Source organism: Vicia villosa, linkage group LG4 (genome assembly GCF_029867415.1).
Source record: "Vicia villosa cultivar HV-30 ecotype Madison, WI linkage group LG4, Vvil1.0, whole genome shotgun sequence".
Lineage (NCBI taxonomy): Eukaryota > Viridiplantae > Streptophyta > Magnoliopsida > Fabales > Fabaceae > Vicia > Vicia villosa.
This window is the reverse complement of record NC_081183.1, coordinates 17,324,942-17,342,510: the sequence shown is the minus strand read 5'-3', so window position 1 is coordinate 17,342,510 and position 17,569 is coordinate 17,324,942. Positions and strand designations below refer to the sequence as shown.

The 17,569-nt window shown below is 33.1% G+C and overlaps 2 protein-coding genes across 2 annotated transcripts; both read left to right on the top strand.

The window, feature by feature from the left end:
- Positions 1-227: 227 nt before the first annotated feature.
- Positions 228-1,840, top strand: LOC131598906 (serine/threonine-protein kinase WAG1-like). The gene has a single exon (XM_058871473.1). The coding sequence runs from the start codon at positions 250-252 to the stop codon at positions 1,690-1,692; it is 1,443 nt and encodes a 480-aa protein (XP_058727456.1). The 5' UTR covers positions 228-249; the 3' UTR covers positions 1,693-1,840.
- Positions 1,841-6,901: 5,061 nt separating this feature from the next.
- On the top strand, positions 6,902-7,444 carry LOC131596827 (uncharacterized). The gene has a single exon (XM_058869564.1). The coding sequence runs from the start codon at positions 6,902-6,904 to the stop codon at positions 7,442-7,444; it is 543 nt and encodes a 180-aa protein (XP_058725547.1).
- Positions 7,445-17,569: the final 10,125 nt, after the last annotated feature.

Here is a 17,569-nt window from a genome sequence, read left to right as displayed (position 1 = left end):
ATAGTGATCATTATTTAATAATTCAAATTAAAAATATTTCATATACTACCCCGAGATGGTCAACCTAGCCTCTGCATCTATCTGTATACTGTCTCTTTCAATAATCCAGTTGGGTCAACTTATTGAACCTTCGGACCCATCTTCACTCTTCACTCTCTTCCTTAATTCCTTCTCCTTTATATATAAAAAAAACCAAAACCAAACACCAAGATAGTAAATAACAATTTCATTAACAAAACCATACTTGTAATGGAAGAACCAACATTTTTGTTTCCACCACCAGACTCCGACCTCGACCTCAGTTTCACCAGCACCACCACCGACCGCACCTTCACCTCCTCCAGCGCTCGCACCAGCTTAGCCCGCACAAGCAGCCTCGCTCTCAGCTTCAACGACCGTCTCTCCACCGCCTCAGCCGCTGCTGGAGCCACCCTTTCCTCCTCAATCACACGCCGCCCCCACCGTAGCTCTGATCCCAACTGGACCGCAATCAAGGCCGCAACAAATCTCTCCTCCGACGGCCGTCTCCACCTCCGTCATATCAAACTCCTCCGCCACCTCGGCTCCGGAGACCTCGGCCGTGTTTACCTCTGCCGTCTCCGCGACTACGACGGTGCAAATTTCGCTCTTAAAGTTGTTGATAAAGACCTTCTCACTCTCAAGAAATCAACTCACGCAGAAACAGAAGCAGAAATCCTTCATATGCTCGATCATCCTTTTCTCCCGACTCTCTACGCGCGTATCGACGTATCTCACTACTCCTGCCTCCTGATTGATTACTGCCCCGGCGGAGACCTCCACTCTCTCCTCCGTAAACAACCGGGAAACCGCTTTACACTCTCCGCAGCGCGTTTCTTCGCTGCGGAGATCCTCGTCGCGCTCGAGTATCTCCACGCCCTCGGCGTGGTTTACCGCGACTTAAAACCCGAGAATGTCCTTCTACGTGAAGACGGACACGTCATGCTTTCAGATTTCGATCTCTGCTTCAAAGCTGATGTTGCACCCACATTTGAATTTGCAGCCAATCATAAACCTCACATGGACCCCACTTACAGTTGTTTCAGTTACAACATATCACAATCAAAATCAAGAGTAACCGCTGAGTTTGTCGCGGAACCAACCGCGGCATTCTCACGGTCGTGCGTTGGAACGCACGAGTATTTAGCGCCGGAGCTTGTTTCTGGCTACGGCCACGGCAATGGCGTAGATTGGTGGGCGTTTGGTGTTTTTATCTACGAGCTTTTATACGGTACGACACCGTTTAAGGGGTGTAACAAAGAGAGCACGCTGCGCAATATAGCGTCTAACGCCGATGTTAAGTTCAATGTGGCGGAGAATGAGGAAGTCGGAATGATTGAAGCGAGAGACTTGATAGCGAAGTTGTTAGTGAAGGATCCGAGGAGGAGGCTCGGGTGCGCCAGGGGCGCAACGGATATTAAACGCCACCCGTTTTTCGATGGGATTAAGTGGCCTTTGATAAGGAATTATAAGGCACCTGAAGTTAAGGGGTTGTTGAGGAGGAAAAAATCGGATTCGAGTTTGAGTTGTGGGAGTAGTAAGAGGAAGAGAGGGTGGTGGAAGAGACTTGGAGGTGTGTTGAGAAATAAAGGAGGTAGATTTGAGTTACTTTCGAATTGTAGTAATAATAATAGTTATTATTGTTATGTTAATAATAGTAATAAGGTTAGGTAAATATGTAATTGAGCATTAGTTAATAGTGTAACTTTATAGTTTTATGTTTTTGGAGTGTGTAGTTTTTCACGTACAATAGAGATCACAGTTTGTATATGAATGATGAATCAAAATATTGAAGGTTGAAGTTGATGACAAATATGTTTTATTGACCCTACAAATCACGAAACGCTATGAACTATTTTGGCTATTGTGATTAATGATATTGTTCTGGCTTAATATGTATGTGATCTATGGTGGATTGATGTTAGGAAATTGCTCAAAATTTCAATAACAGTGAATGTTACACTTGAAGTTGAGGGTATATATTGTTAGGAGAAAACAAACAAGATAACAAATATAAAATGAGTTTGGAGGCATTAATATTCATGTTTCTTGTTTTTATTGCTTAATGAGTATCAATTGAGTCGCCAACTCAATTGTAAAAGGATAATAACACGATGAAATTCTACTTACTATAAGATTGATGTGGTTGAAACGAATTTCAAACATAAAGATCATATAAGAAATAGATTTATAAGGTATCATGATATTAAAATATGACTTCTGTTATTTATTTATAAAATATAAATAGTATTTGAATGCGAGAAAAAAAATGATGATGATAAACAAGAGCCATTGCTAAACCAAAAAAAAGTGTATCTGTAAAGTTAATATTTTAAAGGGAGACTATAGAGGTGTAACGTGTAAGAATGAATGAAAATATATTTTAGTGTGGTACGTGATCATGTTTATATACAAGTGATGATTAAACTGTCTTCGATGAGCGCGACATAGAATGCGAAAGGCTGTTGGATTGATTGCAGCAGTTATGATGAGAGTAGTTCAGAGCTTCAGTGTGCGACTTCTTGGTGAGAGTTTACCTGTTCATTGTCTTTAACTCAGTGAAACTTTGAATTGAGTCTTTGGATTGAGTCAACTTTAATGGGTTGTTTTGCTCGTTCGGAACAGTTGTCCCCCAAGTCCTTACATTATGACCTGAAGCTATTATTGTTATGAAAATATTAAGACCAGACTCTCGGCGAGGGTCTACTTATTCATCAGCTTTTAGTGGGTGAAACTCTTTAGCCTAATTTGTTGAGCAGTTTGGTTGGTCTGAAATAGTTTCCCCACAAGTCCTTGTTGTAGAGGAAATGATCAACTTTATTTTTGTGTTCCTCGTCTACAAAGTAACATTCTTTATGCACTTTTTGTTGCCTTTGACTTATCTTATCCATCCTTTTTTCAGACATTTCTTCTTTTTTAGTGAAGGCTTTCTCGGAGTGGTTAGAGGTTTTTCTTTCCAAACCTTGCATTTAGCCAACTTAGAACTCAGAATACGTAGATTATTTCAGGAGAGAGGGTAAATCTCAGACCCATACTAGGGCTTATAGACGTGCTTTTGGTTGTGAACTAACTGAAAATTATGTTAGATGATGAGTAGGGTTGAAGTTACGTGCTGGTACTTATGGTCATTCTTTTTATCTTTTCACACCAAAGTCGTAAGGGACCAAAAAGGTCAAAATACGGATATTCATGAGGCCAAAGATGAACTCTTTGGGTAGATCAAGAGACATAAGACACTGTTTTTGTGTTTGCTGGCTAATGGGACCTAGATAACACCTTCACTAATGTTGGCATTTCCTCTGATTAGGGGATCCTACCTCAAAAGAATGACAAAATATTGTGCATTCATTATCCGGGGTGTATTTTTCCCCTTCATAAGTGCCTTTTTCTCTCTGATGGGTTTTCAACCACCCTTTAATGATTTCGTGGTGGAGATACTCACTCATTTGGGGACCACCTTGTCACAATTGCATCTTGTAAGTTGGACATATGCAAGAGTTTTTCAATACTAGTGTGAATACATGAAATACATCTTAACTTTGACATTATTCTTTCAACTATTCAATAACAAACGAACTTCGACCAACTCAGGTTAGGTTCAAGGTTTGCTCTCTTTTAAACAAGGTACCTAGATGTTCGAGGTATACATTGATAGTCTAAAGAATTTCAAGGAAAAATATTACATAGCCACGACTCTTACCAGTAATGTTCTTGAGAGTATCTATGAGATTCAAAAAGAGATCCCCTTACTATTTACTAAAATTCCCTAAATTTTGACAACAAAATCACTTCTTGATGACACCGAAATCGTACATATATCAGACCAGTGATCTATCCCAAGAAGAGAAGTACTTGAAGAATAAGTCCACCTCCTTTTGGGAAGACCTCAACTTTGTTAGAGGTACAAACTCTTATAGTGCTAATTCTTCGAAGAGAAAAAGGAAATACATCAAAAATCGTGTGTTAATTGAAGCAGCTACTAAGGAAGTGAAGCAGAAAAAATTTGGTAAGGGCGAAAACATCCTCCAAATATTTGGTTATTTTGTATTGAGGGTATCTGTATTAATTTTTCATTCCTTGTAATGTCTTGCAGGTAAGATAAGTTGTTTGAAGATAATGCTTCAAATGAAAAGGGTGATGAGGTGTACATCTTCGCCATGCGTTGTTATTAATGTGAAGCTTCTGGATTGAATATAGGCGTATAATGATCTAAAAAGGGGGTTGAATATAATTTTTCCAATAAAATTATTTTAGAGGGTTTTTTAAAATCAGATTTTAAAATAGTGCGAGAGTGGAAGTTTTAAGAAATGCGTATGTAGAGAAATTATATGATTGACTTAACGTACATAAAATATAATGAAGCTTACACTAGTAAATAATACTCTAATTAATCAAATTTGATTCATAACAAAAATTTTGAACAAAATTTTATTAATTGAATTAACAATATAATATTACAATTTTTACAAATAAAATCACCATAAAATATGTATAGTTGACTAGTACTAACATATACTTAAAATTAAACATTAAATCGATATGAGCAACAAAACCTAGTAACATGAAAAGCAATTTAAACCTAATTAATAAAATGCAAATCTAATCATAATTTAAAAGAGAGGGGTATAGAAAATATACACCGTAATTTATAATGGTTCAATACATCATCATAAGAAAAATTGCAAGAATGTTTGTATCCATGGCAATATGTATTTCAGTATTGATCTAAAATTCAAAAATGTAGAGATAGATGATTGACCATTTTTGCCTCGTGAATCTTCTTCTATTGATGATACTCATAATAATGCATTGAATACTCTTCAAATAAAGAGAATTCACCTAGATAATACCTTTATTTAATTTTTTGCCAACCCATTAAAATTGTGGTTATTTGATCTTTGCATAATAAAGTTCTTAATTTTATTATTAAAATAATACAACCCTCATATTTTATCAAACTTACCAAATCTCTCTTCATTCTCTATTTTTTCTCTTTCATCACTTTCTCACTTCTTTCTTTCACAAAAAAAAAAACTATTATTGATATATATTTTTTATATACGAAAAATGGTATTTATGATCAAAATATTTTTTAGTCAAAAATGGTATACGGGAAAAATTTATTCAAAGAATCTATTATTAATCTAAATATTTTTATATACGAAAATTTAATATTGATCCAAATATTTTTGTAACTGATACCTAGATAAAAATCATATTTGTATATGGAAAAAAATCTATTATTTTCGAAAAATGGTATTTATGATCCAAATATTTTTATTCAAAAGTGGTATACGGAAAAAAATCTACTAATGATCTAAATATTTTTATATACGAAATTTACTATTGATCCAAATATGTTTGTAAATGATACCTAAACAAAAATAAGATCTATATATGGGTAAAAAATATATTATTGATCTAAATTTTTTATATACGAAAAATGTTATTTATGATCCAAATATTTTGTATTAAAAAATGGCATAGGCCAAAAAATTTATTATTGATCTAAATATTTTTATATACGAAAATTTAATATTGATCCAAATATTTTTGTGAATGATACCTAAATAAAAATAATATTTGTTCCATAGTAGCTTCATCATGGCAATATTGTTCCAAACCTGCAAATCAATTATATTCAGCCCACCAAACTTCCTAGGCTTGCACACACTCTTCCAGGCAACAGGACTTTTTTTCGTTATTATAGCACCTCCTGTCCACACAAATGAACGACACATAACATCAATATGGTGGAGAACGTGTTTAGGTAAAGGAAGGCATTGCAGCCAATAATTTGCAGTTGCAAAGCAGACACTCTTGACCAATTGTACTTTCCCAGCATAGCTCAACAATCTGCTACTCCAATGAGTGATTCTAGCTACAATTTTGTCAACTAGGGGCATGTATTGATGAATCTCAAGTCTCTTGCTAGTCATAGGGATCCCTAGATATCTGAATGGCAAGTCCCCTTCTTGGAAAGTAGTAAGATCCAAAATTCTGCTTCTAATGTCCATATCCACTCCTCCAAAATAAACTCTACATTTCCTAGGATTCACAATCAATCCAGTTGATACAGAGAATTTGTTTAACACTGCTAGCATCATCTCCACAGATCTGACATCCCCTCTACAGAATAGCAAAACATCATCAGCAAATGTAACATTTGTAAGGTGTAGAGGTTTGCATCTACTATGATGTTTAAAAGCAGAATCCAATTGCATCTTATAGAGTAATCTATTCAAGTATTCCATGACTATAACAAACAGCATGGGGGAAAGTGGATCTCCCTGTCTAATCCCTCTCTTTGCTGGCATTACTTTGGTGTACACTCCATTGACATTGAATCTATATGAGACAGTCTGAACTGTAAGCATGATCCATCTTACAAACTGCAATGGTAGACCAATCTCTTTCATGATAATCTCAAGGGCACTCCAATCTACCATATCATAGGCTTTTTGCAAGTCTAGTTGCACCATACAGTTTGGAGTCCCACCCTTCCTAGTATATCCTCTCAACAGTTCATATGTAAGCAGTATGTGGTTGTGTATCTGCTGCCCTGGAATAAAGGCAGCTTGATTATGATTTACCACACTACCAATAACTCTGGCCAGCCTTGAAGTGATAATCTTGGAGATGATCTTATAGATAGTAGTGCATCCAGCTATAGGTCTGTAGTCTTTAATAGTCTTTGTTGCATCACTCTTTGGAATTAAAGTCACCACAGTGCAATTGACAGCTTTGGGTGCGCTGGATAAATAGTTACTACTTGAAGGGTAGAGACATAATGCATGTTGAGGAAAAAGAGCATTACTCATGGATATACAAAGCCATTCTGAGGAAGAGAGAGGATACAACAACCATAGTGAATTGGAGTACCATGCTGAGATTCAATACGAGACAGGTTTACAAGCAGCTTAGATCTCAGGATATTCAAGTCCCCTGGTTTAGAATTTTCTGTGGCAACACTGCACGACCAAGAGCCCTCATTACACTATGGATTGCTTGTCATGGAAAATTGCCTACAAGAAGTAGGCTATGTCGCTTTGGAATTGTGAACTATGCTACCTGTTGCTTCTGTTTAAAGGATGAAACCATAGATCACATTTTGTTTGAATGCAAAGACACTAGACAAATTTGGCAGAAGGTGTTGGACTGGCTTGGGGTCCCACATGATCCAAAACCTTGGAGTGATGAACTGTGTTGGCTAATACAGCAGTGTAAAGGAAAATCAGTCAGGGCAGCCATGCTGAAATTGGCCTTAGCCGAAACAGTATATGGTGTATGGCAATTTAGGAACTCCATTAGTTTTCGCAAAGAGATGGATGCAGCAAGAGTGGTTTCTAATATTTTGGATGTAATTGTGTATAGGAGTTGGGCCAGCTTAAAACTTAGACCCCATGTAGCCCAATTGATGATTTAGTCCTGTCTAGGCAGCTGGACCACTTGTGGTCGCTTTGTAATAACTGTGTTTTTTGAATTAATATATCGTAATTTGATTAAAAAAAAAAAATTATTTGTATACATAAAAAATCTATTATTTACGAAAAATGGTATTTATGATCCAAATATTTTTATTAAAAAATGATATATGGGAAAAATAAATACTAATAATCTAAATATTTTTATTTACGGAATTTACTATTGATCCAAATATTTTTCTAAATGATACCTAAACAAAAATGAAGTCTGTATACGGAATTTTTTTTTTATTGATCTTAATATTTATGATCAAATATTTTTGATCCAAAAATAGCATACGGAAAAAAATCTATTATTGATCTAAATATTTTTATATACGAAAATTTAATATTGATCCAAATATTTTTGTAAATGATACCTAAATAAAAATAATATTTGAATATGAAAAATCTATTATTTACGAAAAATGGTATTTATGATTCAAATATTTTTTAATCAAAAATGATATAAATGAAAAAATCTATTATTGATCTAAATACTTTTATATACGAAATTTTCTATTGATCCAAATATTTTTTAAATGATACCTAAACAAAAATAAAGTCTTTATATGAAAAAAAATCTATTGTTGATCTAAATATTTTTATATACGAGAAATGATATTTATGATCAAATATTTTTGATTCAAAAATGATATACGGAAAATATCTATTATTGATCCAAATGCGCGTAACCGAACAGAACTCGTGCATATGCACGGGTTTGTTACTAGTCGGTATAAATATATTGAGGACCATAATATATATATATATATATATATATATATATATATATATATATATATATATATATATATATATATTAAAATATACTAATAATTAAATATATTTAGGGATCAAATCTCTAATCACTAGGCTTTATGCTCTTATTGAAAGGCTAACAAAAGTCTTATCAATCATGATTAAAAAAACTCTTTCATGAACTCCCGAGCAGTATGGTCAAAACTCATGACTATGTCAAAAAGTGGCTGCTGTAGCGCTGCAATCTGCAGCACAGTAGGAAATGGCAGCTGTTACACAAAATTTTCTTTTACTTGTGTTGCGGGTTTCAAACTCTCTGACATGTATTTAAATTAAATTCAACTTGATCTTGAGTATTAAAAAAAATTAGTCGTCAACGTTTAGGCTGGTTTTATGGGACTTAGGAAATTATTACTAGTATTTTTAAATTCCATAAACTTTTACTAAGTAGTAGTAATACAGTCTCACTTGAAGTCTATTATTATTATTATTATTATTATTATTATTATTATTATTATTATTATTATTATTATTATTATTATTATTATTATTATTATTATTATTATTATTATTATTATTATTATTATTATTATTATTATTATTATTATTATTATTATTATTATTATTATTATTATTATTATTATTATTATTATTATTATTATTATTATTATTATTATTATTATTATTATTATTATTATTATTATTATTATTATTATTATTATTATTATTATTATTATTATTATTATTATTATTATTATTATTATTATTATTATTATTATTATTATTATTATTATTATTATTATTATTATTATTATTATTATTATTATTATTATTATTATTATTATTATTATTATTATTATTATTATTATTATTATTATTATTATTATTATTATTATTATTATTATTATTATTATTATTATTATTATTATTATTATTATTATTATTATTATTATTATTATTATTATTATTATTATTATTATTATTATTATTATTATTATTATTATTATTATTATTATTATTATTATTATTATTATTATTATTATTATTATTAGAGTTAAAATTATTATTATTATTATTATTATTATTATTATTATTATTATTAGAGTTAAAATTATTATTATTATTATTAGAGTTAAAAGGTAGTGCACTGACAGTGTAAAATAATTTTACACTGTCATCCAATAGAAAATTATAAATGTTCCATGTCATTAAATTTTTTTTAAATAAAAAAATGGTTTAATTTGATACATGGGTGGTGATTGGTTGACAGTGTAAAAATATTTTACACTGTCAGTGCATCACCCCTTTTCTCTTATGAGTTAAAAGGTAGTGCACTGACAGTGTAAAATAATTTTACACTGTCATCCAATAGAAAATTATAAATGTTCCATGTCATTAAATTTTTTTTAAATAAAAAAATGGTTTAATTTGATACATGGGTGGTGATTGGTTGACAGTGTAAAAATATTTTACACTGTCAGTGCATCACCCCTTTTCTCTTATTATTATTATTATTATTATTATTATTATTATTATTATTATTATTATTATTATTATTATTATTATTATTTGAGGATACATGCCTAAAACCTTACCCCGTCATGCACTAAAAGTGAGGGTAGGGGTGGGAGGACCGGTGGACACTGCTCTTTTTAGACCTAAAAATACAAAAATTATTGTAAATCTATGTGCCCATAAAAGCCCGGAAATAAAAACAAGGAGGACGCTGACACATTAGAGGATGTGAGCTGAAACCTTTGGCCCAGCCGCACTAAAGTGCAGACAAAACAAGCATGCCTAATAGGTCGAGTCTGTTTTGCCACCTGAATTCTTTTTGGATGTTGGTCCACCTTCGGATTGAGGTGTCTTGACTTCTGATAATGATAAGAGAATTTGTAGTGAGTATGGAGAATGTGTCATCCCTTTTTATGAATGTACCTTATCGATCTTGGGCCTTCGACTGCCACCCCTAGTTTTGTTGGAATCTTTCTGGATATTGATCTATTAATGATAAGAGAATCTGTAATAAATTAAATATGAAAATTGTGTAATCCTTTTTTTATGAATGTAGCTTATTCTCATCTTAATAATCATTATATATGATTGAGTCAATTCTAATTCAAACCTAAGAATTGGTATAAAAGAACCAAAAATGATATTTATTTGTAAAATACAAGATAAACACATATCGTTTTGTACTTGACGGGTCACTCGTTAATACAATAAATACACAATTTCACATATACACTATATATTTTTATTCTTTAAGCAATGCTTTATTCAAAAAAATTCTTTAAGTATTTCTCTTAACCTATTCTAATAATTATATAGGTATGCATAATGAACTGTAGCGGAAAAAATTGTTTTCTATATATATTTGATAATTTCTTAGAACAAAAGTGAAAGAGCTTTAAGAAAAATAACATGAAACACCCAATGAGGAGTTACATTTTTCTGTGTTTCTATGAGAGATAGGTAGAACACAAGTGGGGAACATCAATTTTTGGGACAAGTGATGATGCCATATTGACTATACTACTATACTATTATTATCAACTACAACAGTGACTGAAGACAACTAATAAAATTATTAGATTTTCAAGCCCATATTTTATATTTTATCTATCTTCTCTTTCTCTTTAGTTATTTGTTTATTTTATGCAAAAAAAAAAAAGAAAAAAAGAAAAAAAAAAAGATAGTTTATTTATACAATTGTTTGTTTATTTATAGTAGTAATATAGACTTGAAGTTTCCATCTCTTATAAAACAATTATCTTGAAGTTATGAAAACAATGTATACAATAGAATAATGTAAGTGCCATCAATCGAAAGATCACTTCCCCAATACTCTTCAAAAAATAGAAATTGTTTTTTTCTTTAAGTTTTTATTTTTATATTTTCATAAAATAAAATTTTTCTTAAAATAGGTAATAAGAGAAATTAATTATTAAGAAAAGATCAATTAATAAATCTAATTTTAAAGCTATTTATATTCTTATTTTATATTCTCTATATTAAACTAATCATATTTTTTAGTGATGAAGAAAGTTTGAATTCAAGTAAAAATTAATAAGTTTCTAATGATTGATTAAAAAATCAAATGTTAAAGAATGCCATCAAAAAATAAAAGTATGTTAAAAGTCCGTCTTGTGATCTTGTACTTCTGTGATTTATTTTTATACAAAATTAATTTGTGATATTAAGAGTGTTGCTTTTAACGTATTAAAGTTATGTACGTACGCGCGTTCGCACACAATGTTTCTCTAAACTTCATCTTTCTTAAAATTCTTTAGATTGGGGCAAAACTTTTAAACCTAAGCATAATTGAGTAAGAAGGTCTTATAATCGATTATATAGTGATTACTGAAATTTAGCTCCTAATCAATTATGACTCTTGTCTAATCAATTATGAAGTAAAATTCTCTTGTTAATCGATTATGGAATCTTATAATTAATTATGCTTCAGATCCAAACAAATTTTCCCTTTTTTTCTTATGTCATAATCAATTATGGCAACAGCATAACTGACTATGATCTGGATTTGAGCTTTTACAATCCTTTGAAAACACACAAGAATTGAAAATACTAGCATTCTCTTCTACTCTTTCTTTGTTCCACATTTTTTCTTACACTCAACACATAGTTTTAATGCTGAGAGAACTAACACTTTGAAAAAGTTTCTTGTGTAATTGTTGAATTGTCACTTTGATCTTTTATTGGAAATCAAGAGAAATCTATTCTCGTGAATCCTAATTCTTTATCATCTAAGGGGACTAAATGAAGTCATTGACAACTAACTAAGACCTATCTTTACCATGTAGACTAATCATGTTAAAAATTTAAGGATTTATATAAACCTGATTGTAACAAGAATGATCGAGGATTTTCAAACTCCATTGCACAAATATAACCTTTGATTACAATCACATATCATAAATTGCAATATTAAACTTTCTTGAATTGGATTATGACCGACTCTTGCAACTGGCTATCGAAGGTGTGACAGAAAGTTATAGTTTTTGCGGATTTTGTGTTACTGTGTAACAACCTCTAATTGATCTAAGTCATTTTCTTGGTAGGTTAGAAAGTAAGAGGTTATGGAAAACTTTATATATCTTTCTCACTTTATTTCTTAGAGTATCGATATGGAGGATCGAAACAATTGATTAGAGGAAAAAGAGGTCAAGTGACTGTAGGCTTGTTTTGGGATAAATACAGGTAAAAAGACAGTGTGAGAGAGAGGTGATTCTCCATTGTTGTACCTTCATATTATTTTGTAATTGCACATATCGGATCACCTCCATTTCATAGGAGTCTGTCGATAGTAGGAGTTTTCTCTCAGAACAAGTTTACCAAAGTGTTTGTTGTGTTATTTAGCATTTTTGATTGTTCTTGCGTTATATTCTATTATCTGTGTTTGCGTGTCTAGAAATTTCTAGCTTCAACTGATTTGCTGTTTGTTTCCGATGCGCCAAGAAGCCATAATAATTGGAACCAGAGCTCCAATTGGTTACGATCCATGGAGAGAAGTCTAATAGAAGAAGAAAAGGTGATTTATCATGAGGTAAATCATGTAAGAATTCATATAGGTGATTCAATCGAGAGTCAGCACAAATTGAATTAGAGTTAGTTATGGTGAAGTTCAAAGTAGAGAAGTTCAATGGCAAAGATGATTTTTCATTGTGGCGTGTAAAGACGCGGGTGTTGCTTATGCATCAAGAACTGGACGACACACTAGAAAGTGAAGCAAAGCTTCTAGTCTCGCTCCATGAGCAGGAGAAACAAGGAACCCTAAGTCGAGCTCATAGTACGATCATTATGAGTTTGGGGGATAACGTGTTATGTGAAGTTTTAAAGGAGAAAACATTTGTTGGACTATGGTTGAAGCTCGAAATCGTGTATGTGACCAAGACTTTAGAAAACCGGTTATATGTAAAGCAAAGTCTATATACATTGAATATGCAATCAGAGATATCGATAGAAGAACACCTTTATGAATTTAATAGGCCTCTTCTTTACTTGGAGAATATAGAAATTAAATTGGATGAGGATCAAGCATTGATATTGATCCGGTCTCTTACTAGATCTTATGACACTTTTGCAGATACTCTGATATATGGAAGAAAGTCTATATCTCTTGAGGGGGCTCAGAAAACTTTAATGGCCAAATAATTGACGAAAAAGGCCAGTTCCAAGGAAATGGAGTTCAGGGAAAACTTTAGTGTCAGTGGAAGAAGTTTGAGTAGGGAGTGGAAAGGGAAAAAGAAGTCAAGGTCTATATCCAAGAGCAATCAACTTGAGTTGAAATGTTTTAGTCCCATAAAGAAGGACATTTCAAAAGGAATTGTCTAACCAAGAACAAAAAGGTAAGAGAAGGGAGCAACGATGTGTCTATGGCATCTAACGGGTACAAAATATCGAAAATTTTGGCGATGTCCAACCCATAGGTTAGCATGGACTGGGTATTGAATTCGGGATGCACATATCACATGTAGGGCATAAAACTCAATCTTGAAGATACCGAAGGGATATTAAGGGTAGTGATGAAAGAGGATCAGGTGAAAATTTGGTTGTTGGTTTTGAAAAGGATCACAATAATAAGTGAAGTGAACACGGTGACAAGGGTCTACCAAGGACCATGAATTTTGTTGCATAAGATCTTGGGTCTCATTAGTAACTATGGTCTCAAGGAGTTATGGAAGCAAGGTCTGCTTGGTGTGAACAAGATTGAAGATCTAGATTTCTGCAAGCAGTGTGTGATTAGGAAACAAACTCTAGTCAAGTTTGCGGCCATTTTGCACAAAACCAAGAACAAGCTTGATTACATACACTCAGATTTGAGGGGCTATCCCGGGTTCCATCTTATGGCGGGAATAGGTACTTTATGTCCATAATTAATGACTACAACATGAAAGTCTTGGTGTGTCTACTGAAGAATAAGGACGAGGCATTTAAGGAGTTTGTTGAATGGAAAGTCCAGGTTGAAAATCATTGTGGTTGAAAAGTCAAGATGTTAAGGACCAATAACGGGTTGGAGTTTTCCAATGCCGAGTTCGACGAGTATGGTAGGAAGCACGACATTGGGAGAAATAGGACGGTCAGGGGAATGCCACAACAAAATGGACTTGAAGAACGGATGAACCAAAATTTATTGGAGAGGGTATATTTTATGCTCTTAAACACTAATTTTTCCAATAAGTTATGGGTTAAGGCATTGCACACTACATGTTATCTCATTAACAGAAGCACATCTATAACGATTAAGTGCAAGACAACTCAAGAAAGGTGGAATGAGAAGTCGACTAACTACATTAATCTTCATGTATTCGGGTGCCTGACTTACTACATGTTAACCAAAGTAAGATGGAACCTCGTACCAAGGAGGGGATATTTCTTAGATATCTAGACGGGGTGAAGGTATAAAAAATATGGACCAAGGACCTTAAGAAGTGTATTATATAAGTAGGGATGTGAAATTCAATAAAGACTGGATGGTAGACAGAAAGGATTCAAAGGAGAAGACGAGATCAAAGGAGAAAACTAAATAAGGTCCAATGATAGGATCAATCTAGGTTGAGGAGAAGCTCAACTCAGGTGGAGCCGGAATGAGACTGGAAACTGATTACTCCATTCAGGAAGTTGGTGTTCCTGATGAAGACCAAGAAGACTCCGGTAGTGACTCTAAATATAATTGCATGCTAAGCCTGAATAGAGAGTAAAGGGTCATCTGACCTCAAGCTTGGTATGGTCAGGAAAAACTAACTGCATATGCTCTATAGTTCATATTGTCTTTCACAAGTGAAGACCAAATGACGTACAAAGAAGTTATCACTTGCAATAACCATAAGGAATAGCAACTTGACATGGAAGAGGAGATGGATCCTTGCATAAAAATCATACATTTGAGCTGATACCAAAGCCAAAGAAAGCCCAACTTGTGGGATACAGGTGAATCTTTAAAAGGAATGAAGGAAATACTGACTAGGAACCTTCTAGGTACAAGGAAAGGTTAGTAATGAAAGAATCCCCTCAAATTTATAGGGGGTGTACTTCAATGAAATCTTCTCACCAGCACAACTCGATAAGAATTGTCTTATCCATGGTGACAAAGTTTGGTCTATGTTTGAAACATATGGAAGTGAAGACGACATTTCTTCATGGTAATCTTGAAGAAAGGATTTTTATGAGACAACTTAAAGGTTTAAAAGAGAAGAGGAAATAATACCATGTGTGCTTGTTGAAAAGGTCCTTATATGGCCTTAAACAATCACCAAGGCAGTGGTATAAAAGGTTTGATGGTTTCATCCTAGAAAAATAGTACAACTACTTCAAGAAGATATGACAATTGTGTTAACTTCAATAAGTTTAAAAATGGCGTGTACACCTACTTGTTGCTCTATGTAGATGATATGCTTATTGCAAGAAAGAAAATGGCATATATTGCAAACCTAAAAGACTTGATGAAGACAGAGTTTGATATAAGGGACCTTTGAAATGCAAGAAAAATTCTTGGCTCAGAGATAACAAGGGACCTATCTAATGTGATCATTACCATAACCCAAAGTGGGTATATAAAATAGTAAACTTGGTAGCATGAAAAATTTGAAGCTAACCAATATACAAATAGAATCTCAGTTTAAGCTATCGCCGAAGACTGTCCAAAGAATGAACAAGATCGGGAAAAATATCAAGTTATACCATACGACAACACGGTAGAAATCCTCACGTATGCCATGATCTTATCAAGGATGGATTTAGAAAAAGTAGTCAACTTGGTAGGCCGATATATGGGAAATCTGGGGTATCAAAACTAGCAAGAAGTAAAGTATCTCTTTAGATATCTAAAGGCTATTGAGAATATATGCTTGAGGTTCAACTAGGAAGACCGGGGGCGAGGTGGATCTCTTGGGTATGTTGATACAAATTTTGTTGGGGATAGAGATCGGAGGAGATCTATAGTCGGGTTTGCATTTACCTTATTTGAGAATTTAATTAGTTGGAAAGCCTCATTATAGAGTGCGGTGGCTTTGTCGACCAGAGGAGTCGAGTTCATAGGTGTGACTAAAGCTATGAAGGAAGCTATGTGGGTTATAGGAATAATTGAGGAGTTCAAAATATCAAAAAATCTTTGTTAGCATGTTTTGTGGTAATCAGAGTGCAATTCATCTCTATAAGAATCATGCTTACTTCAAACAACTAAGCATATTGACACGAGGATGTATTGGATATGAGACATCATTAAAGATGGAAAAGTAAAAATTGAACTTTTGTAGATATATGTCAATGTTTCACATTTCATGAATAAGGTGGTGTCCTTCGGAAAGTTCAGGTTATGCCTGAGACTGCTCAAGATTGAGGCTAGTTGATTGTCCGCATCAGACTAGTGGTATGAGTTCGGTCGCATTCTGAAGTCTGTGAAGCCAGGGGCGGCCTCTAATCCAAGGTGGAGATTGTTGAATTGGAATATGACCAGCTCTTACAACTAACTACCAAAGGTGTGACTAGAAGTTATACCTGTTGCGGATTTTCTGTTACCCTATAACAACCTCTAACCGTTTTGAGTCACTTGCTTGAAAGGTCAAAATATTAGAGGCTGTGGAAAGCTTTATGTATCTTGCTCACTTTATTTTTTAGAATATCGATGTAGAGGATCAAAACAATAAATTAGAGGAAAAAGAGGTATAGTGAGTGTAGGCTTGTTTTGGGATAAACACGGGTGAAAGTGTAGTGTGAGGGAGAGGTGAATCTTCATTGTTGTATCCACTACAACAAATAACACTTTTTATGACGAAACTTTTACCACGTACGATAAAAAATTGCGGGTACTTAAGACCAAAACTCCTTGTTTTATTTTAAAATTATAATAAATCTGTTACCTCAGATTTAAATAAAACAGACATAAATATATGCTCAGGGTTTGAGATTCGATTCTCAGCTCCTGCTATTTAATGTTTTATATGGAACCAAAAAGATGCATTTTTTTTAGATTTTACGACGTATATGCTTCCTCGATTTTCAGTAAAATCGAGATAAAAACTCCCTAATTTTTTATTCTTTTTGCAACCAAAAAGGCACATTTATTTTTTTAATGGATTTTACGCGGCTATGTTACCTCAGTTTTTTAGATTAACCGCAATAAATACTCTTTAGATTTTTTATTCTCTCAATATCTGCTAGACATGACAATAAAACTCGTATCCGCGGGTACCCACCCGAACCCTGTAGCAGAGAAAATCTGAGATCGAAGCCATAGGATTGACTCGACTCAATATTTCAGAGAAATTCGCCACCACGCTTTATTGTTTCCAAAGGAAAAGGGAAAATAA

Coding starts and splice junctions, on each gene's coding strand:
- LOC131596827 (XM_058869564.1), top strand. CDS start 6,902: ATGCTGAGATTCAATACGAGACAGGTTTACAAGCAGCTTAGATCTCAG.
- LOC131598906 (XM_058871473.1), top strand. CDS start 250: ATGGAAGAACCAACATTTTTGTTTCCACCACCAGACTCCGACCTCGAC.